The sequence below is a fragment of the Chiloscyllium punctatum genome, chromosome 45 (assembly GCF_047496795.1).
Source record: "Chiloscyllium punctatum isolate Juve2018m chromosome 45, sChiPun1.3, whole genome shotgun sequence".
NCBI classification, from domain to species: Eukaryota; Metazoa; Chordata; class Chondrichthyes; order Orectolobiformes; family Hemiscylliidae; genus Chiloscyllium; species Chiloscyllium punctatum.
Window position 1 is genome coordinate 16,259,330 of NC_092783.1, and position 16,539 is coordinate 16,275,868.

Here is a 16,539-nt window from a genome sequence, read left to right on the forward strand (position 1 = left end):
TAATAAATTAGCCAGCTTTTGCTTAGGCCCTACCCTGTATTTGAATCAGGTCTTGTTGAAGTCTGTCCATTTTTTAAAAAATACCTTGCCATTCTTATGAATATCTTAGACATTTGGATTGCCACTCCACTCATATTATTACATTAGCAGAGTGCCCTGCATTTTTAGCCAGGATTTCCATTGGGGCTGCCTGGGCTAGCGAGCAAGTCAGGTGTTGGGGCTGGCAAAGTGGCAGAAAAACTTTGGGGCTGGCAGACGAGGCAAGGTTGAACGAGAAGGTTGGCTGGTAATGATTGGGATTCATTTGGATGTTGAGAGTGGCTGGGAGATTATCAGGGTAGGTAGGTTCGGGTTGGCAGTCAGGTTAGTGTGAGTGGCGACTGGGCCGCTTCAGAGTGGTAGGATTGGTTGGGCTGGCTGTGGTGGGTCCCAGGAGTTCAGGCTGGCACTGATGGTGTCAAATCCTTGGGGTTCAGACACTTGGGTGGGAAGGAGCCACTGCCAGTTCTGCAGGCCGGTTGATGGTTGTCAGGTGTCCCAGAGGTCTAGTGGTTCAGGGATGTAAAGTTGGGGCTCTGTGTGGTGACGGCTTAATAGTCACCCTTATGGAAGTTTTTAATTGTCTAATCTTTCCCAAACAGCAATTAACGCAACAGAAGCAGAGCTTTTAGAATTGTTTGATAGTGCAGGTTTGTTTTTTGGGGGATATGAGCTGCAGGAAAATTGTACAACAGACGTTTCAGCTTCCCGTGCAGTAGCCATGAAATGAGCTGTATCTGGGATTCCTCCGGGTCCTGATGCACAACTCCAGTCTGCATTGTCTGATCATTGGAATATCTGCACCTATGATTAAAGATTAACAGGGATGATAACATTATACTCATCCATCCATAGTAGCAGAGGCATTCGCTTTAAAGTATAAACTGCAGTTTTATGTCTAAGTGTTTTATTTTAATTCACTTGCTGGAGCTGAAATATTTTGCTAAAAAAATCCATATTTTCACTAGTGTCTAATTTCTGTCTATTCAGATGTGACTCATATACTGTTTTGAATCAGTAAGTGTAGATGAAGTAAACATTCAGTTAGTATGATAGCTTTTATTAAATTTGTCCACATGCAGCCAACAATGACCTCTTTTGCATCAGGTTCAGCTGTTAAAAGCAGCCTAAAACCCAAAAGCAATCTAAAACCACAGTGGTTCAATCAGTGTATAGGCAGCTAGTTGTCCAGGCCAACAGCCTTAACTTGTATGTATAAAAAAGCCCCAAAACATTATAGCTCTGTTATTGGTGTTGAGTTAACATTTAGGGTTACAAAGCTCAAGTGGTTCACAGTGGTGGTACCTTTTAGACCTTCTGTCGATTTCAATGTCTTTTATGCAATATAGATATCGTTTCACTGGAAACACGCTGTGTGGAAATTCGGCAAAATATCACATCCTTTTTTGAATCTATTTGCAGTCTTTATTTGAACAGTAATCCAATCTTCTTTTGACTCCATCTGGATGCAATTCTACAATTTGAGCTTGATTAGTGCAGTGATTCAGAGTCATCCAGAACCCAATGAAACCTGAAAATGAGTTTTGCCACAAACCATTGTAATTTATCAGGGAATGTCTTTCTGTTTATTCTCTTTTTCTTCTAGGACTGTGGCAATATGGAATAAATAATAACCTTTCTTTTTACAGTGATGGAAAATGTAATTGTGTACATGATGGTAAATACCTCATAGCTTTGAATGCCTTATTGCTAAAGGATATGCATTTCAGTGCAGAGTTTTGAGACCGTCTTATTATAGATGTCTTTGTTTAATGATTTTGTTGGGTTTTTTTGGGGAATGATGGGGAGGAGGAAAATAAAGAAAAAAAGGCAGAAAATGTAGTTCCAGGTGGCACAGTGACTCACTGGTTAGCTCTGCTGCCTCACAGCACCAGCGACCCAGGTTCAGTTCCAGTTCCAGCCTTGGGCAACTGTCTGTGTGGAGTTTGCACATTCTCCCCATGTTTGTGTAGGTTTCCTTCAGGTGCTCCGGTTTCCTCCCACAATCCAAAGATGTGCAGGTTAAGTGAATTGGCCATGCTAAATTGCCCATAGTGTTCAGGGATGTCTAGGTTAGGTGCATTAGTCAGAGATAAATGTAGAGTAATAGGTTAGGAGAATGGGTCTGGGTGGGTTACTCTTCGGAGGCCGATGTGAACTTTTTGGGCCAAATTGCCTGTTTCCACACTCTGGGGATTCTATGAGTTTATAATGATAAAAATGCAACCTTTTACTGATGATTTTTAAAGCTATGATGGTGATTTTTTTCTTTTCTTTAATTTGCCGTTGGCAGTGTCTCTTTTTATATGCCTGATTAGGATGTGCATCAGCCCCACTTTAAAATCAAATCTGGTATTGATAGTAGATTACTTTGTATTTGCTTCTAAAATAGTTGGGGGTTTAGCTTTTCAGAATGTTTTATTACATTGGGATTTGGTGGCTATGGTTTTCTCATGGCTCATTTCTGCTGGTTTTAGATTTAGACTTAAATCTGAATGAGATGGATGGTTCAAGAAACTCAAGTAAAACAAATTTGAATACTCAGCTAAATTTCTGGTTCACTTAACATGCACAGTATTGTCTTTAAGTTTGTTTTTTGTTTTGCTAAAAATTAAATTTTCATACTATTCTGAGCATCAAAAAGGGACACTGCATGTTTGAGAACAAATATATCATGTAACTGACTCCCAACCCCCCCCATTACAGGGCAGCTGCACACCGCTGATGGTGGCCACTCTACATCCTCACGTTGCCACTGTTGCTCCGCAGTACGCGGTCCCTTTTACCCTGAACTGCGCAGCCGGCCGGCCTGCGCTGGTCGATCAGACGACCACAGTACTGGTAAATGCTCCCACTCGGTGTGATTCTGTGCACTAACAGATGCTCCTCTAATGCTGCTGCAGAGGAACGGAAGCATGTATCATTGTGTGCCTTATATATTTTCCACGTCATTGGACGTCTTGTCTTTCTTACTCTTCTGAGCATTCTGGTGAAACAAGCTATACTTGAGTCCAAAATACTCAGCATTTCTAAAAGGCTCAAATTGTTTTAAGGACTGATTACGGTGGAATACATTTGTGCCTGACTGTATCTCAATTCCCTGAGAAATACATCAATTGTAACAACTGCCAAATCTTTTCATATATATCAAGTTAGATTGAGGTAATCTGTTTACAGGCATAAGGTTGCAGGGAGGGAGGGAATGATTCTGTCCATAAAATAGTATGATAGGTCATCTTGATGAATTCCGCTTTATGGAAATCATTTCAAGGGAAATCATTTGACATTCTGTGGATTCTGCCAGATGGAACTCAGTAATTTTAAGTGGATTGTGAATTGACATAGCTTATGTTGTTCCCTCTCCCTCCAGCCCCATTTTGTTCAAAGCATGTGGGAAATATGGATAAGCACATGAGGTAGAAAGGAATAGGTGGATGTGTTGACAGTTTTAATTTGAGGGCTGTGAAGAGTCTTATATGGAGTACAGATTATTGTTATAAACTAGTTGGATTGAATGACTTGTTTTCTATGTTTTAAACTATGTAATTAAGATTCCTCTCTTGTGTCAGTTTTTCTGCTCCATTGTAACTGTTACAGTAAAGCAGTTTCTGAATAGGAACAGCTTGCTAGAAGCCTATGATGCTTCCCTAACCAGTAGTCTCTAAGACTTGAAATACCATTGAGAATTGTCAGTAGATCTTGAACTTGTTTTTATAAAAGCTTTTGAAATTGAATGTTGGGATAAATAGTTATAACAATAGAGTATAATTTTGATCATAAGTTATATCATGCATTGTTCAAAATTCTTGTGCATCGAGGTAGTTCAGTTATCCTATTTTGAGAGATGTGTCTGCATTCAAGAGGACAGATGTGCAAAGAGGATGTATTATTGCTATACTAAATAAATAAGTAATTAAAATGTATTTGATGCTGAACTGGGCCTAGCTGCAAAATCCATATGATTCCATGTTGGGTAGCTATTGGATATTGATGATGATGATGCGTGTTAATGAAACTCTGTTCTGGCTATTACATCCTCCTCCTCACCTCACATTGTTCAGTCCAAAAATTTGCGCACATGTGTAATTGAAAAACACTGAATTTCTGGTTAAGATGGCAAAGTTGCCTTGCTTTGTGAAAACATCGGGCCAATTAGAGGGTTAGTTTGTGCTGTTAGTGGAACTGTAGTGTACCATTCCTCTTACCATAGAGTCATAGAGGTACACAGCACAGAAACAGATCCTTCGGTCCAACTCATCCATGCTAACCAGATATTCCAACCCAATCTAGTTCCACCTTGCCAGCACCTGACCCATATCCCTCCAAACTCTTCCTACTCATAAACACATCCAGATGCCTTTTAAATGTTGCAATTATATCAGCCGTCATCACTCCTCTGTCAGCTCATTCCATACACGTACAACCATCTGAGTGAAAAGGTTGCCTCTAGGTCACTCTTATATCTTTCCCCTTTCACCCTAAACCTATGCCCTCTAGTTCTGGACTCACCCACCCCAGGGAAAAGACTTTGTCTACTTATCCTACCCATACCCTTCACGATTTTATACATCTCTATAAGTCACTCCTCAGCCTTTGACACTCCAGGTAAAAAAGCCCTAGCCTATTTAACCTCTCCCTATAGCTCAAATCCTCCAACCCAGGCAACATCCTTGTATATCTTTTCTGAACCCTTTCAAGTTTCACAACATCTTTGTGATAGGAAGGAGACCAGAATTGCATGCCATATTCCAAAAGTGGCCCAACCAACGTCTGTACAGCTGCAACATGATCTCCCAACTCCGGTACTCAATACTCTGACCCATAAAGGAAAGCATACTAAACACCACCTTCATTATCCTATCTACCTGAGATTCCACTTTCAAGGAGCTATGAACCTGCACTCCAAGGTCTCTTTGTTCAGCAACACTCCCTAGGACCCTACCATTAAGTGTATAAGTCCTGCTAAGATTTGCTTTCCCAAAATGCGGCACCTCGCATTTATCTGAATTAAACTCCATCTGCCACTTCTTAGCCCATTGGCCCATCTGGTCCAGATCCTGTTGTAACCTGAGGTAACCATCTTTCGCTGTCCACTACACCTTCAATTTTGGTGTCATCTGCAAACTTACTAATTATACCTCTGATGCTGATATCCAAATCATTTATGTAAATGACGAAAGGTAGTCCAGCACCAATCCTTGTGGCACTCCACTGGTCACAGGCCTCCGATCTGAAAAATAACCCTCCAAGCCCCCCTCTGTCTTCCACCTTTGAGCCAGTTCTGTATCCAAATGGTGAGTCTTCCCTATATTCCATGTCTTGTAACGTTGCTCACCAGTCTCCTGTGAGGAACCTTGTTGAACACCTTACTGAAGTCCATATAGATCACATCTACCGTTGTGTCCTCATCAATTCTCTTTGTTACTTCTTCAAAAAACTCACTCATGTTTCTGAGACATGATTTCCCACGTATAAAGCCGTGTTGTCTGTCCCTAATCAGTCCTTGCCTTTCCAAATACATGTGCATCCTGTCCATCAGGATTCCCTCCAACAACTTGCCCACCACTGATTTCAGGCTCACTGGTCTATAGTTCCCTGGCATGTCCTTACCACCTTCTTAAATAGTGGCACCATGTTAGCCAACCTCTAGTCATCCGGCACCTCAGCTGTGACTATCGATGATACAAATATCTCAGTAAGAGGCCCAGCAATCGCTTCTCTAGCTTCCCACAGAGTTCTAGGGTACATCTGATCAGGTCCTGGGGATTTATCCACTTTTATGCATTTCAAGACATCCAGCACTTCCTCCTCTGTAGTTTGAGACTGGTTCATTTGAGAACAAAGGCGAGTCAAACAGTCAGGGCAGGGAGATTTGCTAGAGCTGCTCAGGAGGATTTACACTTGTAAATTGGGGGTGGGACTCAGGGAGATAGTGAGGAAAGAGATCAATCTGAGACTGGTACAGTTGAGAAATAAAGTGAGTCAAACAGTCAGGGCAGGCAGGGACAAAGCAGAGAATAAGGTAGGACTGAAATTAAACTGCATTTATTTCAATGCAAGAGGGCTAACGGGGAAGGCAGATGAACCCAGGGCATGGTTAGGAACATGGGACTGGGATATCATATCTTGATACTGAACACTTGATTTATAGTACCTTCATTCATGACTTTTCTGAAACAGAAGTTGTGCTGGACAGTAGCAACCAGATTAAAGCCTTTTAGGAATGCTGAGTCCATTGGATTTAAACTGATACTTCATTCACAAGCAGTCAATGACTGGTGACGTGGTCAAATTTTAAAAAATTGACTCAATCTGAACTGATTAACAGTTGAGCAAATTTATAGTGAAGACTGCAAAAATTAAGTAGCATTTTTATTTTCTTTAAAATGGATGGATTTAAATTGAGATTGCAGGGATGTGAGTGATCACACCAATGACAGCATTGGATACCTTTGATCTTTTAAAAAGGTCACTAACTTGCATCCTGTCTAATTACTGCCTCAAATAGCCTTTTAATAGCAGACAAAACCTGCTATCACAGCTGACCATCAGATGTTATTAATATATTCAAACTTTAATGTAATTTCCTTTGGAAAAAAAACTCAAAACCTGTCCCCTATCAAACTATCCTTTGATTAAAAATAAGTAAAGCATTACAGCTATTAAATTACAGCCCATTAGCAATTGGCTTTGTTTTTTGAAGAAACATTCCTTAAATACCATGTTCCTATCTTAACGGTGGGAACTGGCAAGAAAGAATTGGGGAGCACATTGCAAGGATCCAAATTACCGGAATCATTAATCATGGGTTTTGGAGTAATTGGGTACTTATTCAGTGAGTTCAATAGCTGTAACATATTTATTTTTCTGATCTAATCTTTATATATGAAGTCATATTAAAATTGGGATGTTAGGGAAATCATAAGCTAAGTATTTGATATTTAAAATTGTCCCTGATGATGTCATGCTGTTCAGTGAAACTATGTAAATGTGCACTACTTGTGATTGTCAGAATTACTTCCTGTAGCATTTGTTATATGCCTGTTTTTTGAAACCAGCTCCTATTGTTATAAAAACCATATCCTATAATGCCATTGGGGGTTTGCTCGTATATTAAGGAAAATTAATTATGGTGGTTTTCAACAATTATTGAAACACTTAGGTGATTGTAAGATTGCTAAATAATTTTTGTGGTCTGAAATTAAACATTAGTAGCATGTTTATTTTTTTAAATGGCTCATCCAACTTCTGCAGTTGCTTCCAATGACCACGTGCATTTTGCTATCTCAGATCAAAGGTTGGTTAGAATGTTCCCTCCCTTTTCCCCTTGCTGCTTGGCATGAGCCTGCTTAGAAGAGATCGCTGTGTCTGTGTGTTTGTATTCCTGCAGAATGGCTCGTCGCACAGAATATCCAAATGTTTGTTTCTGCTTCAGAGCTGCGAGATATTGGATATACTCACTTTCTCTTTCTCTCATTAAACTGTAATGCCTTGTCCTGTGCAGGTATTGGCTTTGGAGGGAGGCGTTGTGTAAATCTAACATCACAGATCTTTGTTTTACCATTGTGCTTCTCTTGCCAGCTGTGTGCGGTCTTCACCTAGATGCTTTGTGTTCTTTACGGGTGTCTGCAAACTTTTGGGCTAATGTTCCAGGCAGTGGCAACCTTGACAGTCTGTCTTTGTTTGCAGCAGGCGTGGCCTGGAGGAACCCAACAAATCCTGTTGCCATCAACTTGGCAACAGTTGCCTGGAGTGGCTGTCCACAATTCAGTTCCACATGCTACTGTGATACCAGATGCTATGACTAGTACCCAGCAAATAACAGATTGGAGGCAAGTAACCTTTAAGGAAATAAACATTTTTCTTTTTCAGTTCTTCTTCTTTGCATTTCCATCCATTTACAAGGAAGGCTTGTCTTGGAATGGGATAATATTTGAATAATAGTTTGCCAGTAGCATTATCACTCCAATGAAATTGTGCCATTTTTGATGAAAATGCTTTTAAAAAATCAAATTGATGTTTTAACAAAAAAAATCTAGATCCCAGATATGTGTTTAATTCTAATTTGTGCTTTTTCTAAAATTTCTGTTTGTAGAAATTCCCCAGATAAGATTACCTCCTTGTATAGTAACTTCCAATAAATTGGACATGACAAAAATTATTAGCATTATATCTTTCGTGGGTTATGTGGAAGGGAAAGTACATTTGAGCAATAAAAACAAGCTGCCTAACCTTTTGCAAATGAGTACGTTTGATCTTTTCGGTATGTGTTAAAACTGATACCTCGGTTTGCTTACTAATTATCAAGTGCTATGATATACTCTAGTTTAAGGTTAACGGAAATGGAAGTTACACTCGAGTGCTTTTTCTGAGAGTTATACTGTAGAATTTTTAAATTGGTCATTCACAGACTGAGCATTGTTGGAAAAATTCCCTGTGCTTGATTGCTCTTGAGAAGGTGAGCCACCTTCTTGAATGAAGCTGGATGGCTTTTCGGCAAACCACATTGCTGTCAGTCCAGGCTAACCAAGTTCCTTGAAGGGGCATGCAGTGAACCAGATAGATTTTTATGACCGTCCACTAGTTTTGAGGTGACCACTACTGATGTTAGTTTTTATTCCAGAATTTGAATTTCTGTCTCCGGATCATTAGTCCAAGCCTCTATTAGTCCAATAACATAATCATAGCATATACTGTAGAATCCAGTGATGTTGTTTATCTCTGCTACTAAGAAGTAATATAAAGTGGCAGCTGTGAAAATCTGAGATAATGCTGCACCTTGCCGTGACACAAATTTAACATTATTGGGGGTGAGGGGAAGTAAATATAAAAGACATTTTTAGGTTCACTGTAGTACTGAATAAAAACTTTAAAGTTGAACAATATCATGTAGCTTTTTTTTTTTTTGCAGTGGTAATTTGTAACTTAATTGGGTTATTTTTAAACTTCAAAGTAACTTTTGAAAATACTGCAACAAGATGAGTCATCAATGACGGTTTTATTTATAGCTTTCACCCATCTTTCTAAACCCAGTTTTTGGGTACCAAGTTCACTTATCTTTGTGGTTTTAATGTTAACTGTTTGCTATTTTCATTTACATTGTTTTTACTCTTTGTTCTCAGAAATGCACATTCCCATGGAAGCCAGTATAATGCCATTGTGCAGCAGCCATCTTTGTTGGCTGGCCATGTGACTTTAGCTGCGCAGCCCCTAAATGTCGGTGTTGCCCATGTGGTACGCCAGCAGCAAAACTCCAGGTCTTCCTCAAAAAGGAATAAACAGCTTCACAATGCAAGGTAAAGTGCATATACTGTAGACTTAAAACATAATCTATGTGCATCAAATAAAGTGGATGAAATCAGTTACACTTCATTTTAGATAAAATATTTAAGGCTAGGTAAATGTACTGCTTTTTGTATAATTGATCCATTGAGATAGTGAAGATCCCTGACTCAGTCTCTGGTTTCTGCTAAGCTGGCTGGTTCCAACAAGCGCATTAGTTGAGTAGCTGTAATGCTACATTGGCGTCAACTCCCTTTGCTAAATCAGATTTGTTATCAGCAATGTTTTCTGCTGTTGATTACTGTCCTGTGGCCCTGTATTTTTGCATACTACACTGCCCTTTCCACATCCCCAATTGAAAAGCAAGAGATATTAATGTCCATTGATTCCACAAGAAGGGTACTCTGATCTGTTCCACTAGGCCTAGAACATGTACATGCATTTAAGAGCAATTTATATCTCTACTCTCCTCAGCTGTAATATTTGGGATGGGGTGTTAGTAAACAGTGGTGTCCTAGCGTCTAGACCCAGAATGGGGCAAATAAAAAGGCTTCACATGACTATCAAATGACTTTGTTGAAAATGCTTCCTTGGATCTAGCAGAAAACAGGTCCTCAGATGTAATGCCCCAGAGTAATGAACTCAATCACAATTACTTTCAAATATCTCACACAAGGGAGATGCAGGCGCATGAACCCTTATGAAACTGTCACAACAAGCATTAATTATTTTGGGAAGAGGCTAGCTGAGTGCATGGGTAATGCATTCAAAAAGTTAAACATTCAGATTTACCAATATATTCTTAAAATCCATTTATGCAATTTTGGCTGGGGCAACATTTATTACTCAATCCTAATGGTCCTTGAAAATGTGGTACAGGTGGTCAGACATCTTCACCCATTGTGGCCCATGTTGGATAAATATACTGTCAGTACTTTACCTAAGAGATGTGGAGTTCTGTGATTTTGACCAGCGGCATTGATTGTATGATGATGCAGTTCCATGTCAGGATGATGTGTGGCTTGGAGGGGAATGTGCAGTGGGTCGGTACTCCTATGAAATTGCTGCACTTGTCCTAGATAGTTGTGAGTTTAGAAATTGCTAGTAGAGCAGCCTTAATGAATTGCTGCAGTACATCTTGTAGACAGTGTACACTGTGTTAGTGGTGAAGGGAGTGAATGTTGAAAGTGTTGAATGTCGAGCTAATCATGCAGACTGTTTTGTTTGGATGGTGTTGAGCTTCTTGAGCATCGTTAATTGACAAATGATCAAACAAATACCAAACAAAATTGTCCTATCAACACAAATTACTATATTCTGGATGTTCCTTTTGTCTAATAAGATAACAATCTTGATCCTAAATCACAAAGGAGGGAAGAATAGTCAACCTCTGTATAGTGGGATGACAAAGTATTTGAAGTAACTGATTTAATCTTAAAACATGAAGAAATGTGTAGAAAGTATAGGTCACTGAAGTCAAAGTGGATTCTTCTGCAAAATCACCTGCTCATGTTTCGGGCTTGAAGTAAACAGATGCTATAAATGTACAAAGTAATCGAAAAATTATGGTTGAATAATCATTTTTGTGTGCAACAGGAATGTTCCTTGCATGGTTTATGATGTGTAATGTTTTGTTTCAAGAGTGCATTCAACCTTCTAATGTACTATGGGGAAATTAAAATGTTTTTCCATTCAGAACGTTGACTTATCAAGTCAGGAGACTTGGGAAAGTTTTTATTTTGCTTATTTAACACTTTTTTTTATCAGAAATATTAATTATTTAGTAGTGCAGTGAAGCAATCTTGATTCAGTGGAATTAACAATTCCTTGCATGCACTATTGTTTTAAGTTAGAAACGTAATTATTGGCAATGAATGGAATACCTTTGTAGGAACTCTTAAACTTGAAGAATTAAAATAATTCTGCCTAGAGTTGAGCAGAAATCAGATTTAAGATCAAATTGATGCATTTGACAACTCAGAAGGATAAAGTAATTTAAGTCAGAACTTTTTATGCATTTTCAAACGGTATTGAGAAGTCAAAATGTTAAACAATGTTTCCTGCTTATATTTGTGAAAGATGTCATCTACAGTTGGTTGGCACACTAAAAGCGTGCATAAGTGTTAATGTAAAACAAAGGAGGTTCCATTTGGGGGTAAGGCAGTGTTTTAAAAATTATAGGGCATTCTTTTATGATGGAGATGAAGAAAATTTATTTCTCTGGGGAGTAGTGCAATTTTGGAGCCCTGCCTCAGAAGACAGAAGGAAAATATATTTTTAAGTTGGGGGAGGGTAGATTCTTATTAGACAAGGGAATCAAAGGTATACACAGATGTGGATTTGAAACACACACAAGTCAGCCATGATCTTGTTGAATGGCGAATCATACTCTAGGGACCGAATGACCTACTTCTGCTCCTAACTGATGTGTCCCAAATCCCATGTTGTTAGGCTTGCCTATGGTGCCAGTATGTACTTTGATGTTCTTGCAGAAGAATGCCTCTTCAGCCCTGATTCTGGTGGTGCTAAGCACCAGTGGAACTGCACCTTCTAGGAGCCTCTATCTTCAAGGGAAGAGTTGGAAAAGAAATAACTTATCAAAAAGTATTCTTTAAAAATTCTGAGAATAGAATTTGCTACTCTATTTGAATTTGAAACAACAGATAACTACTCTCTGGACTTGAGTAACATCTGATCCATTGTATTCACTATTTTCTGCATGAAATGCAGTACACGTGTGGTGAGTTTTTCTAGATGGTCCTTTCCAGTTATATCGTCAAAAACAGTAGGAAAATCCCTGACATAACTTCATGATCCATACATGGTGTATTGCCAACACACTAAAATTAAAATAACCACCTTTGACGGAATATGTGGGTTTGCACGTGAACCTTTCATGCATTACACAAGTTATATTTTTTTGTCTGTGTACAGTGAGCTCAGCTTCTTCAAAATTGAATTATATAAAAGTCTAACTGCTTTGATATCTTTTTGAACAGAGCTTCTGTAAAAGTTAACTGATGATTTTAAGCCATGAATCTCAAATCACTCGTTTTCCATAACAAACTTGTCTGTTACTTAATTCTGTATCAGAAATGTTCCTGTGTTGGATGTCACTCCCTCTCAAACATACATGGTGGTTCAAAACAGTCCATCAAGTGCACCCTCCCCATACTGCAGCACAACAGCTGACCATCAGCGACAGACCATTGTGATTCCCGATACACCCAGTCCTGCTGTCAGTGTCATCACCATTCGTAGTGACACAGATGAAGAGGAAGAAACAAAGCAGAAGGTTGGGAGGTAAGTAAATTATTCTACACAAATAATCACAGGAGGTGAAGACATTGCCCACACCACTTCCAAATGCAACCTAGGTAGTCGAAGCTTGCTTGACTTTGGAGGTGCTAAAGTACATTGAAATCTGCATTGTCGCTCATCAGATCATTGCTTATTTACTTGCCTTTGAATTGATATTATCATCTTACCTGTACCTTCTAGTTTGGGTCAAATTATTTAATGTTTTTCTGTAAATTTTGATGCAAGTGCACAACATTAGTGATAAACTAAGTCCTAGAATTTTTAGAGTCAACAAATTCAGATGCCCAAGAAAAGACTTCATTCCATACAAGTGGTAGGCTGTCAGTAGTTTTAGCTTTTTGCGTTTCGCCCTGACACGCTGTGGCAGCTTATAATCTATGAATGGCACATACCTTATGATACTCAATTAGACGTGCTTTCACATTTTGTTTATAGTGTTTACAAGCTCTTGATCTTCAAGCAGTGTTGTTGACCTCAATGTTGTTCTTGCCTGACTTCCATAGAGTCATAGAGATGTACAGCATGGAAACCGACCCTTCGGTCCAACTTGTCCATGCTGATCAGATATCCCAACCCAATCTAGTCCCACCTTCCACCACCAGGCCCATATCCCTCCAAACCCCTCCCCCCCCCCCCATATACCCATCCAGATGCCTTTTAAATGCACACTTCCCAGCAGTATGTTGATCAAGAGAAGGAATCTGAACTATCTTGGATAATCAGTTTTGAAATTAGGACTGTGGTAATCAACAAATTCTGCATTTCTATGTTTTGTACGTTCTTTGTTCAGTTACTTTAATCAAAGTAATTAGTATTTGGATGGCAAAGTAAGGAGCATTGATCCAGAGTTGGAAAGAGGCAAATAGAGGTCAAACAAATATTAAGTGTCACTGTTCCAACACTTAAATCCAACAATTGAGTTTCCGGGAGCATTGAGATGTATTGAGCATTGTAAATATTTTATTTTCCTCTTTTTCTCTTTAGCTCGAGCACGAAACAGAGATCAAATGTCATCAGTTACGTCACTGTGCATGATTCTTTAGAATCTGACTCCTCAAACAGTAACAGTCCCTATCCATGTGAACGCCCTCGAGCAACGCAAGTTATCAGCAGTACACAGGAAGCTTCTAAAAGAACTTTGGATGTCAGTCATAGTTCTGGATCTCGTACAATCATTGTACAGCCTTTAAAGGCACAAGTCAGTGACAGTATGGGAGAAAGCAACAGTTTGTCAGGTAGGAATATAATTGTGTACCAAAGTACTTCTAGCAATGAAACATCATTGTAAACTTAGCTGGATAATTTTATCTTCGCTTCAAAATGTATTCAACATTGATTAAAAATTGAATAACTTCAATGTATAATTGGTTTTGTCATCTGAGCTTTCTCAACCAAGCTGATAATGAGGGGCATTGAAATCAAATATGCTTGTTAGTGTTTCAGACATGTAAAAACTGAGGTTCCTTTCTTTTAACAGTCTCTCCTTGAAATTAGTTTTGTCTCACTCCCTTTAAAATGTGGCTTCAGTTGCTGATGCTGATGAAGTAATCCCCTCTATTTTTAATTTGGAAGTGTTACCATTATTAACCTTTGAAATGCAAACATCCACACTTGGTTTTTAAAGCTTATCAAGATACATCTAAACATTGCTTGTACCTCCATAATGACATGGAGTACTATTGCATATTCATTCCATTGGGTAGCAGCACTAGACATTCGTAAGAAATTCAATCCCTCTTTCCCTCAACTGTCCCGTGCCTTCCTTTTAACCTGTCATCAGGTATTAATTACCATTGGGGGGCAAGTATTGCTTTTCCCACACAAAATTCTACAGGGGAAAAGATCAGAAAGGTCTTGTATTGAAGTGATTACAAGATTCAACTAAATTCATTGGGTGGAAAAATAATTTAAAGAGGTGTTGCGTTTACTCAATTGTCCAAGTTTTTCTGTTCTTATCCCTTTGTGGTATCATGAGTGCCATTGGCAAGGCCAGTATTTGTTGCCCATCCATCGAATCAGCCACATCACTGTAGAAGTACAGTGATATGAAGGCCAAGCTTCTAGGATCAGCAGATTTCCTTCACTACAGGACATTGGTGAACAATATGGATTTTTTACATTAAAAGATTTTTGGTCATTTTTACTGAGATTAGCGTCCAACTCCAGATTTATGATTGAGTGTAGATTCTACCTGTATACCCCAGATGTTAATCCGGGATTTTGGATTATTAGTGACATTACCTTTGTGCAACCATGAATGTTATATTGGGAACTCAATTCATGCAAAAGCGAAACCAATTTGACTTTGGATTTATTTATTTATTTATTTATTGTGAATCTAAATTGGTTTTTAATTATATTTTTGGAAGTTTGTTTCCTTTTTCTCTTCTAGGTTCGCCTGATTTTTGATCTTCGTATTGAAGGGGATTGAAATACAACATGTTGTTAAGTTTTGCCTTGTGCACTCACCTATGAATTTCTTATGCCTTTTAGGCTTTTTCTCGAATGTTTATAAGGCGAAAACAGGCATGCCTATGAGTGGTCAGACTTCAAACTCAACAACACCAACCACATACCGACAACGGCAGCCTCTTAACCTCAGTCAAGTATGTAATTATTCTCTTTGTTTGTAAGATTGATACATAATTTTATTTAGGGAGAGGACCAGTTTTACTGCCAAAAAAAAACATTTAAACTAAATTCTAAGATTAAAGATTGGGAAGTACGCAAGACCATAACACGTTAGGAAAAAACACTGACTTTTTGGAGAATAACATGGAATCAGGGTTAACTGGTGGTGGGGAAATTGTGAACAAATGTAATCAGTGTGACCTTAAACATTTTGTGTGCATGCCCTTTAAATTTTTGTTATGGTTGTATGTGCATCAAGTTACAAGTTACAGTAATGTTTTCAGGCTGCTGCGCAGTTTAGCTGAAATGTTGTTTCACATCCGTTCCATTTTTTTTCTACCATTTATTAGCAATGATCAATAAAGTCTAGGACAAATGTGAAAAGCAATAACAAGGTACCTGTCATGGTACACCATTTATAAGTAAAAGATAAGTGTGAAATTGTAACGAAAGCTACAAGGTTGGCTTGATGAAGCTGATGTTAGAGCAAAGGAGATTGAGCACTGACTTAATTGAGGTGTACAAACTTCATGTCAGATTTATGTAATCTGGACACAAAAAAATGTTCCTGTTTGCTAACTTGAACTAAGGGATAGGGATTTATGGTTTTTGGCAAGAGAGTCTGTAGGGAAAATATGCAAAAAAAAGCAGCAAGTAGCAGGAGTCATAGAGGTCAACAGTACAGAAAAGGTCCTTCACCCATCAAACGTGAGCCAGGGAAAAACAAGCCCTAACTATTCTAATCCCATTTTCTAGCACTTGGCCCATATTGATGTCTTAGCATTGCAAGCGTATATCTAAATACTTCTAAACCATGATGATAGTTTCTGCCTGGAGGTGGAGCTTGAAGGCAGTTCTGGGCTTGTGAGGGGAGCAAATGACTTTGAGCTCCAGGATGGGGAGGGAAAGGGAGAAAGTTTGAGAACTCCAGGATGGGAATGAATGTATTTAAGTTCCTCACTGATGTGCTTTAGCAGGAAGGGATGTTGGGGTGCTGTTTGAATTTCTGAGCTGAATGGGATTGAAATATAGATTAGATTACTTTACAGTGTGGAAACAGGCCCTTCGGCCCAACAAGTCGGCACGGTGGCGCTGTGGTTAGCAGTGCTGCCTCACAGCTCCAGAGACCCGGGTTCAATTCCCGCCTCAGGTGACTCCCTGTGTTGAGTTTGCACGTTCTCCCCGTGTCTGCGTGGGCACCCTCCAGGTGCTCCGGTTTCCTCCCACAGTCCAAAAATGTGCAGGTTGGGTGAATTGGCCAAGTTA

At 39.1% G+C, this 16,539-nt stretch overlaps 1 protein-coding gene across 5 annotated transcripts in view; it reads left to right on the top strand.

Moving 5' to 3' along the window:
- Positions 1-16,539, top strand: part of LOC140467188 (homeodomain-interacting protein kinase 1-like) — a 110,281-nt gene that overhangs the window by 86,563 nt on the left and 7,179 nt on the right. For 2 of the 5 annotated variants that reach the window (XM_072563365.1, XM_072563366.1), the window contains 6 exons: positions 2,746-2,880; positions 7,729-7,871; positions 9,162-9,335; positions 12,415-12,624; positions 13,627-13,877; positions 15,136-15,248. In XM_072563365.1, coding sequence (XP_072419466.1) covers positions 2,746-2,880; positions 7,729-7,871; positions 9,162-9,335; positions 12,415-12,624; positions 13,627-13,877; positions 15,136-15,248 — 1,026 coding nt within the window. The remainder of the gene's footprint in view (positions 1-2,745; positions 2,881-7,728; positions 7,872-9,161; positions 9,336-12,414; positions 12,625-13,626; positions 13,878-15,135; positions 15,249-16,539) is intronic. The other 3 variants (XM_072563368.1, XM_072563369.1, XM_072563370.1) reach the window with 3 other exon arrangements.